Source organism: Pipistrellus kuhlii, unplaced genomic scaffold, assembly GCF_014108245.1.
Source record: "Pipistrellus kuhlii isolate mPipKuh1 unplaced genomic scaffold, mPipKuh1.p scaffold_m20_p_2, whole genome shotgun sequence".
Taxonomy (NCBI): Eukaryota; Metazoa; Chordata; class Mammalia; order Chiroptera; family Vespertilionidae; genus Pipistrellus; species Pipistrellus kuhlii.
Window position 1 is genome coordinate 76,311,958 of NW_023425515.1, and position 10,314 is coordinate 76,322,271.

The 10,314-nt window shown below is 34.4% G+C and overlaps 1 protein-coding gene across 1 annotated transcript in view; it reads left to right on the forward strand.

Annotated features, from left to right (window-relative positions):
* The window catches only part of PROS1 (protein S), a 76,568-nt gene extending 66,737 nt beyond the window's left edge, over positions 1–9,831 (forward strand). Inside the window, exons 13-15 of the mRNA XM_036445123.2 lie at positions 2,576–2,724; positions 5,282–5,507; positions 8,597–9,831. Of these exons, the coding sequence (XP_036301016.2) occupies positions 2,576–2,724; positions 5,282–5,507; positions 8,597–8,757 (536 nt within the window). The 3' untranslated portion in view covers positions 8,758–9,831. The remainder of the gene's footprint in view (positions 1–2,575; positions 2,725–5,281; positions 5,508–8,596) is intronic.
* The last annotated feature ends 483 nt before the right edge of the window (positions 9,832–10,314 follow it).

Here is a 10,314-nt window from a genome sequence, read left to right on the forward strand (position 1 = left end):
TGGGAATCTAGTGAACAAAATAAACTGATGAATAAAATAGAACCAGAGGCATGGAAACATGGAATAAACTGACAAATCTCAGAGGGAAAGGTGATTGGAGGGCAGGAAGAGATTAACAAAAAAACAACAACATATGCATATATGCAGTCCCTATGAACACAAACAATAGGGTAGTAACCCAGTGCGAACCAAGTGGATAGGGGGCAGTGGGAGAAAAGAAGGCAACATCTGTAATACACTCAACAATAAAGATAAAAACATTTTTAACATAAATTCTTACCAAATTGTATAGTATTTAATGTTTGCGTTGGTAAGTGAGTACTCCCGTTTTGTCCCTCCTGTCTTTCTTTAGGTTTCTAATTAGGTGCTTTGCCAAGAAAAGTGTGATTATGTAGATAGTTGGGCTCTTGATGTTGTAAGGGTGGGGACAGTGCCCTTTCCAGTTTTCCACAGTCTAAATAGACTTGCCAGACTGATCCCAAGCTTTTACCTTTGCAAATAACACTGCCGTGAGTATCCTTGGACATACATCCTTGTACATTTATGTAATTAAGTCTTTAGGACATTCTTAGATTATTTCTCTTAGAGGGTATGCAATTGTATACTTCTTACTGTTTGATCAGCTTTTCTTCCAAATATTTTTGTCAATTTCTACTTCTACCAACAGAAAAAAATAGGTGTATGCTTGAGATTTCTTTTCAATTGGATAATCCATAAGTTAAATCTTATACATAGTTTTAAATAGTATTATTCCAATTTTTACTAAAGTTGAGTATCTCTCTATATGGTATATCTTAATTATTTTATTGGGTTCTTTGCCTTTTTCTGTCTTTCTTTGAGCTACTAAGAACTTACATTATAAAGTTAGTGTTAACCTAATATCTCTGCTTTAAGAAAACATTGTATTTTACCTGAGTTTATTTGCAACCTGAAAAAGACTTACTACAGTTTTACAGAAGAGCCTTATACCAATACTTCCTTTTTCTTTTTAAACATAAATTAATACAGTGTTTTAAACTTTTATTTCTGTTCTGTAAATAAAGGCTTTTCTTTCTTTTTTTTTGTTAATTCTCACCCAAGGATGTTTTTGCACAGATTTTTAGAGAAATTAGAAGGGAGAGGGAGATACAGAGAGAAAGAAACATTGATGGGAGAGAGACACATTGATTGGTTGCCTCCTGCACATACCTGGAGCAGGCCACTGATTGAGCCTGCAACTAAGGTATGTGCCCTTGACTGGAATCGAACTGCCGACCTTTCAGTCTAGGGGCTGATGATATCCAATGAGCCAAACTGGCTAGAGTTAAAGGATTTTTTTTTATTTTTTTTTTTTAATGTTTAAAGTGCATTGGTGACTGAATACAGGAAAATAATTGGCCCACAACAATTTTTTGAAAGAAAAAAGAATTCAGAAAAAGAAGAAAATAAAAATTATATTGTATCAAAAAAAACACACCCAAAAACAAAAACAAAAAACAAAACACCACACCTTAATAAGTAATTAGTTTTTTTATGGGTAATTTGAAAGAGATCTACTTTTAAATTAATATTTAATTTTACATTATAGTTTCTGAGCATTTGCATGTTCATTTTAGTTTGACTTTGTTATTGCCTTAAATTTACTTAATTCAAAATGATTATATATAATATATATTTTCTCTTAAATAGGAATTAGACTATTATAATGAAAAAATATAATAGCATTAGATGTGGCTAAATGGAAGAACATATTGTTAAAGGAAAATTATTTTCTCCATTCACATTCATCCTTTCAAAGTCTTTAAGTTGTATTTGAGTTATTGCTATATTTTACTTTATTAAATGAGGAAAATTGCATTCAGATTCTGAACTAATATTTTTAGGAATCAAACAATTTTGGAAACATTAATTCAAGAAATATGTGTTGAGTGACTTCTATGGAAAACACAGTGATGGTAGAGAGCTTGCATTGTAGTGTGGTAGGCAATTAACCTAGTAATTAAGAAAAAGAATATTAGGTATTATGCAAGAGAATAACAGAAGAGTCTCTAACAAATCTTAAAGTTAGCTGTTGACTTAAGAGTATTTCCCTATTATCAAACTCCCCGACTCCCCTATGCTTAGAAATCATATTTTACCTTTCTATTGCTCTAACTTCACCTCTTTATGGATGGGAAGTGGTGATCTTGTGATGGTAGCTATACCCAAATTTTCCCTCAGATATATTACAATAAAGATGTTGAATTTCCTTCTAAATGTATACTTTAAAATATGACCACTCTGAGATTTGATCATTGGTGAATTTACAAAGCAGAAGGAAGAGCTGTTAAAGAGCAAACAGGAAAAATTCATAATCTTAAATGCCACTGTCCGGAATTCCACTCTGGGAGGTACAGAAAGCTTAGGCTTCGTTTATGTGTTTCTTTCCTGCATTAATTTTTCTCTGTGTTTTGTTTTGCCGAGGTTATATAGATTATTGAGCAGGGAGAACTACAATCTCTAGTATAATATTACACAAAAATGGCTTTGAATAGTAATAGGATTATAATAATTCTTTCTGGTGTCCTTTGATCCTAATTTTTGTTTGTTTAAACAGGTAATATATCCAACCCTGATGCTTGGCATGTGGATGTGTTTTTGAATATTCGTCCCTCCACGGGCACTGGTGTTATGTTTGCCTTGGTTTCAGGTGACACCGTGCCTTTTGCCTTGTCCTTGGTGGACTCCTCCTCTGAGAAGCTTCAGGTAACTTTATTCTAACCCTTTATGATTCTTATTTTTTGTTTTTCTTTTTAAGTATATTTGTGTTGATTTCAGAAAGGAGGGGAGAGGGAGAGAGAGATAGAAGCATCAATAAATAGAAAGAATCATTGACCTGCTGCCTCCTGCACGCCCCCCACTGGGGAATGAGCCTGCAACCGGGGCATGTGCCCTGATCAGGAATCAAACCATGGCTTCCTGGTTCATAGGTCAGCGCTCAGCCACTGAGCCATGCTAGCCGGGCTATGATCCTTGCTTTTTATTTAAATCTGTAAAATGGATATAATAGCAGTCTTTACATCAAAGTGCTATTCTAATGATTAAATGAGATTGCTGATGTAAGGTATTTGATACAATCTCTAGCACATCATTAAGGACTCAATAGATGTCCATTATTGTTACTTTTTTGTTGGCTTATTTCTGAGATCTGAACCAAGACATAAGGGTGAGAAATTGAAAAGCTTTATTGCATGTGTAGCTAAGATTAAGCAGACTCACACAACAGGCTGCTCGGAGCCTTTTCAGAGTACTTCGGGATCCACCCTTACTCAGAATTTTGGAGGAATCATGGGAATTAGTCTGAACTGGCATAATAGAAGTGAGTCTGACTACAATCTGCTCTCAGCTATTCAGTGCCTAATTATAATGCTTGTGCTTTCTGGCACACTTGATCTTTTCTCTCACGAGTAAATTAGGAAAGACTAGAGAAAACTAAAAGCAGTTCACGTGGCTTCTTGCTGGCAATTCTGGTTTAAAATTAGGAGGCAGAACAGGAAAAACTCTTGCTTCAAAAGAAACATGAGACTTATCAGAAGATCTGTATTATTCAGCTTTCTATTAGAGTCTAATAGCTCTGTTCTCATGTCATCCGCTGTGGATTCCAACGAGTCACAGCAAGAAGCTTACATTTGTGCCAGGATTGGCATGGATACTCTCTGGGGCTTTTAGAAAGAGATATATAATTGAGTAATGTCTGTAGTAATAAAAAGGTGTTGTTTGCAACTTAAAAGATAACTTGGAGGAGTTTCTGATGGTTAACTGTAAGCAACCTAAAAAGATCCTGCTGAGTTTTTATCTCTAATCTATCACCACAAGAGCTTACCATACTGGGATTTCTGCTTTTTGTTTGCTTGTTTTGTGTGTGTGTGTGTAAAACATACACACACACAAAATAAAAACATACACACACACAAAACACACATACATACACACGTGTATGTATGTGTGTTTTGTGTGTGTGTATGTTTTTATTTTATTTATTTATTTTAACAAAATGGAATTCCTATCTTTACCATTAAGTCCATGTAGTGGAGATTAACGCCTGCTGGCCATGCCTTTGATATTTATGTCATCCCCTTGCCATTTGTCTCCATGGCTCCCTGTTTTGGCATGTCAGGTTGCTTTCTCGGGATCTGTGTACTTTGTTTTATAATATTATTCCACACACTATTGATCATTCTGGAACATCTTTCAGCTGACCATCTTTAAGTCTAAACAAGTTCAAGGATCTGAAACGCATATCACAGTAACAGATCTTCTTGAATAACCTGTATTTGAGATGTATAGATTTAACACTGGCATCTTGGATTCCTGAGTAGACATTTTCAGACTCTCTGATGTCTGGGAAGCATGATAGCACTGCATCTCCCCAGTTTTGATTTTATTTTCTCTCTTAGCATTAACATTTCCTGTCTACGTATATAAGCTATATGCATGAATCAAACTCAACAAGTTGAGTACTTTTGTGTATCAGTAGTTTGAAAAGTTCAGCAAAATAAATATATGTTCTCTTTTGAGAATCATCTGTTAAATACTCTGTAAATTACAGCTGGTGATCCCTCCAGGTTTCTCTCTCCAGGTTTCCTCATTTACTTTTTCCCAAGTCTATTAGATTGCTTGGGTGACACAAAAATATCTAGTCTTACTAAGGCACTTTACGTTTTCCAAGTCTTTTTTCCTAACAAACAGTGATTTAGGGTCTTTATTTTTTATATGCAAGTCTTGAAGTAAAGAAGGTTCATTGATAGAAAAATATTGCTTAAGACACTACTTTAGGTTCTAGTTGTTAGTATCACAACTCTGATGGTTTATTGAATTTTCAGAAGTCACCATACATTTACATCTTAGCTAAACCTGAAGTTTATAAAACTAATGTATATTCTAAAATTATGATTATTACTAGAGGCCCAGTGCACAAAATTCTTGTATGGGTAGGGTCCCTAAGGGCCTGGCTGGTGATCAGGGCCATTCAGAGCCTTCCAGCTGCCAGCTAGGGCCTTCCTTCATTCTGAGCCACCCTCTGGTGGTCAATGCATATCATAGCAAGCGATTGAACTCTCAGTCTTCAGGTCGAACTCCCAAGGGGACACTTTGTATATTAGCCTTTTATATATATATATAGATAATAAGTAGTATTGTTTTCATTTAAATTTGGAGGCTCTATCATACATTTTTTTCTCATTGGAATTCAGTTCCAAAAACTCTAAATCATTCTTAAGTAGTATTCCCATCAGTACTTATACTTAGTCTGCCTGTTCTTTAGGATATCCTGGTATCTGTTGAAAATACAGTAATATCCCGGATAGAGACCTTAAGTCTGTGTTCCAGTCAGCAATCTCATCTGGAATTCAGACTCAACAGAACACATCTGGTGCTGTTGACTCCAGTTAAAAATGACATCATCTACTCTGAAGATCTTCAAAGAGAATTTGGCATCTTGGACAAAGCAATGAAAGGAACAGTTGCCACTTACCTGGGTGGCCTTCCAGGTATCTGCTTACTTTTTCTTCAGTTTTAAAAAGTGTATTTTTAATCACAGTGGTAGTTGTTAAGGGCATCGAAGGAAGAACACACGAGGTCAAAGTGGTGAGGAATTATGAATTTATTAGGTAATCTGAATACCAGATGGGCTGAGCCCCCAAATGATGCCAGCACCCAGGGACAGGGAGTCAGAGATTTTTAAAGGACTCTAGGTGGTTTTTTTCTGGGCAGAGATTTCTCTGTGCAGATCCAGATCCTGGGAAAGACCAGAAGGGAGAGATAATGGTCTTAGCAAGTGGAATGTGGTCTAAAAGGAAGGGAATGTACATTCTGAAGTGGCCTAAAGGTCAGTTCCCAGGGGAGGGGTAACGATTATTTGATCAAACCTAACAATAGTATTTTAAATAAATAATTTTAGTAAAAGGACATTAGAAAGGAAAACAGAATCCTTGTATCCATTATACGTTTCTTCATGGCTTGAATTGACATTTTATTGTACATTTTTGTTTATTTTTTAAAAAGTGAACTGAAACTAACCACATTTTGCCTCATTTGGCTATCCTAGCTAGAAAGAATTTATTATTTCATTTCATCCTCATAATAGTCTTGTGAATTCAATATTTATTCTTAACTCATCCATTCTGCACTCAGTATTTCTTAAGAACCTACATCCTAGGCACTAGGAGTACAGTAATATTAAGGGTTTTACAATCTAGTGACAGAGGCAGACATTAAACAAGTAATTAGAAAAATTTAAAAAAATAAAATTGTCCTAATTTAGTCTCCTTCCATTACCATTTATTTCCCCTTTACCTTCTTCTGCTTCTCCCCACCCAATATATAAATCTGATATTTGAAGGATTAAAAGACTTTACCTAGGTGGTGGGGGTGGGGATTAGCATTAATATGCAAATAAAATTATCTATGTGCTAGAAAGGGGTTGACATGCTTGAGGAATATAGAGATCAATATGGTGAAAGCATACTGAGCAGGGGATGGCAGTGCAGGATGAGGCTCTGAACTGGGTGGGGGTAGGGGTGAATTAGGAGGTTTGTAGTCCTAGGACAGGGTCCGGAATCTAATTTTAGGAGCTATGAAAGTCATTACAAAGTTTTAGACAAACGAGTTGTATTGTATATTATCAATATAGCACCCTGTATAATGGATGGGGATGGACACATGAGAGGCAAAAATGAACAAGATGAGTTGGACTACCTGAAGTAGTCCAGATGAAGGTGCAGTATTAATAACAGCAGCAATAACTGTACTACCTGTTCATAGTGCTTCAAATGTATCCACTCATTGAATTTTCGAAATAGTTTTATGAGGTAGGTACTATTATTACCCCATTTTACAGATGAGGAGGCTGTTGAACTATGCTGATGGCAATGGAGATGGTATACAGTTATTAGACTGGAGATGTATAAGAGAAATTAAATTAATAGGATTTAATAATTATAAGATCTCCTAGGTATCTGGCATGAGCAGTAGCATGGGTGGGGAATTTACACCATAATGGAGAAAAAGCAGGTTCCTCTTTAATTTTATATTAGGAAATATGAAATTGGCATAAATATTTTAATTTAAAAGGCCAAAAAAAAATTTGAAGCAGAAAGTTCTTTAAAAGAATTTTCAAATACTTTTGCAGGTTACTCTTATGGGGAGAATTCTGAGTTCGATGTCTGGACTTTAGTAACCTTCATTCCATTACTTTAACAGATCAGGATCTTCATTTCCCGTATATGGAATTTTTATCTGGCTTTTGGAGGAATAGAAATAAATAGGCTCTAACAGTTATAGATAAATAGATAAAGATAGCTAAGTATGTCGGCTGATTAATAGGAAGTTAGTTAAGTTAGCATGGTTAATTATTAGAAATTATAATTAGAGTTCAAATGAATAAATTCTACATCGAAACCCACTACTAATTCATTCACAAATTATTTGAATGCAGTTTTCAAAATAAGTAAAATTATGAAAACTCCAGTAGTTCCAGGGCTTTGGCAAAACTGCACTGAAGACTGACTTCAGGCAAGATAGGTTTAGAAGAAAGTGAGGAAAAATTAAGTGAAACAGGAAATTGAGATATTAATAGTGTATGTCACCTATGGGATGGGTAAATTATAATTGTTGTGCAAAATTGGCATATTACATTGCATGTTATGAATTAAAAATTAGGGAAAATTGATCATCCTGAGATTTTTTTTTTTAATAATAGTGGCATAATCTATAGTGCTCAACCACAGTTAAAAGGATTTCTTAATAAATATAAGCCCACAGAAAAGTATATTGTCAAGTTAGAGGTAGAAAATTTAAAGTATATATATTTGCTTAAGGTAGTGAGAAAAAAGAGTAAGGACAGAATATCTATTGGGAATTAAGATTCATGGAGTGGAGATTCAAAAAAAAAAAAAAAAAGCAGTAAAGAGATAGGTATTTTTACAGTGAACCGTAGTTCTTAGGAATCCAAGGATGTTACTACATAGTACATTTGATAAAGAGAATGAAAGTGTAGAAAGCCCCAAAGGCCATAAACTGTTCACTGAAGTATCATTAAAATTGTTATTTTTTAGAACCAAACATTACATAAAAGTGAATTCCCTATCATGATCTGCCAATGTGTGCTCAGCAAGAAACTATTTCTTTGGAAAATAAAGAAATTTGCTTTAATCCCAGTAATAATAAAAGAAACATATTTATCATGGCATTTAAAAAAGATTTCTAAGTCACTATAATTTAGAGTTGAAAAAGTGATTTAACAATACTTAAACTGTTGCTCAGACTGAAAGAGACAATAATGAAGTTCATCATTATAAGTAAGAATGTGCTCATTTCTCTCAAGTGTGTTTATCTTAGGTTTGGGTGGAACTGAGTGTTTATGAAATGAAAGGAATTCATGTATGCTGAGTTCAATGCTATGCACAGTGCCTTATACACATAGGCACTTATATAAATTCATTAAATAGAATTACATAATTAACTTTTCCTTTAGGAGTAGAATTTGGTCGGAAATGGGAAGTTTGAGTAATTCCTCTAAGTGTAAGTAAATAAGATGGTAAAAATCTTGGACTAATTTTTTAATATTCTCTTTTAACAGGTGTTCCATTCAACGCAGCACCAGTGACTGCCTTTTTTAATGGCTGCATGGAAGTGAATGTGAATGGTGTACAGCTGGATCTGGATGAAGCCGTTTCTAAACACAATGATATTAGAGCTCACACATGTCCATCCGTTTTGGAAAACAAAAAGACCCCTTAAGTTATCTTTTCTCTGCTGATACCATCTTTTTCCTGGGAGTAATTAACTTACATTTCAATAATAGTTGAAGGGTTTTACTTATGATGGGCAGACCTTAATTAATTTTATGGTACTTAGTTTGACCTTCTTGGAATTTTAAAGCAGTCCCTTTCTGAGAAAACAAGATTCTCTTGTGATATTAAATCACATTAAAAAGTTCTTACCTCTGTTGCTATTTAGAAATTAAATAATGAAAAACATAAGAAAATTAATTTGAATTTTTGCTACAAATGACATATCTTCATTTTTATGTTTGTAAAGGTAAATTTTAATTGTGTCATCATGAAATAGTGCCTAAATATCTAGTTTTCTTGGAAGGCAAGGAAGTAAACCTAAACAAATGTTCCTGAGACTATGTACTATTGATCATAACAGATACTATCTTGTTTTTGTTTCTTCCGATGAAAGCAGAAGAGACAGTGGCCTATTAATTTGAACTGAGTGGGAGGCCTCACAGCTTTATTCCAAAACAACTCCTCAGGGGCACCAGCTTTGGCTTCACCTTCCTTCCTTTCACCAGCTTCACATGTGAGCCAGTAGTTTTACTGAATTAGAGAACAAGTGGACACATTTTCAGACAGCATCACCAGAATCTTACCAGTTACTAATTGGATTCCATGAGGATGAGCTACCAGATTGTGTTGGGGTGGGTGTGGAAACCAGGGGTACATTCCTTAAATTTTACTGTGCTGGTCACACAAGCTCCAGGTTAGAAAAAGTAGAACTTAATGATGGAAAGAATGAATGATTCCAACTTTAATTACCTGAATAAGTTGCCAGAATATTACTGTTTATTGAAGGACAAAGGGAACTATGAAAACTAAAATAGATTTTAATGAAAGAATTATCAACAGAGGGACATAGTTAATATTGTGTCTTTGGAGAAAGTAGTTTTATCATTCCTAAACCTATGATTCACATTAAGAATGTATCTTATGTTTCATTGACAGTTTTAGAGAATAACTATTTTTCCCCGACTATAAGTATTTTGTATCATGTAAAACATAATAAATTGCTGTATATTTTTAAAATTTATATGAATGATGTCTATATTCTATCAACTCTTTGAACAAAACATAAAATTATAGACCTGGCCAGATAGCTCAGTTGATAAGAACATTGTCCTGATACTCTAAGGTTGTGGGATTGACCCCTGGTAAGGGCACAATACACCCATCAACCAATAAATGCATAAACATGTGAAACAACAAATCTCTCTCTCTCAACAATCAATACATTTTTAAAATTGCTTAAGCATCAATATAAAATTACATAGTATGCATGCAACTCTTCATGCAGCACAGTAGTTCTTTAGTTCAAAGATAAAGCTCAAATATCTGATGAATAGTTATGGCTGCATTGTACACTAGAGCTGAGAAAGGAAGAAATCAAAAGTCGCATGTATTAAGTGTTTGCCAGAAATTGTGCTAGACCAACTTAATGGTTGTAATTTTTCTCCCAATTATTGTGGGTAATAAATTTCAAGCAACTACTGATAATTGCTTTGGTGTAAAAAGA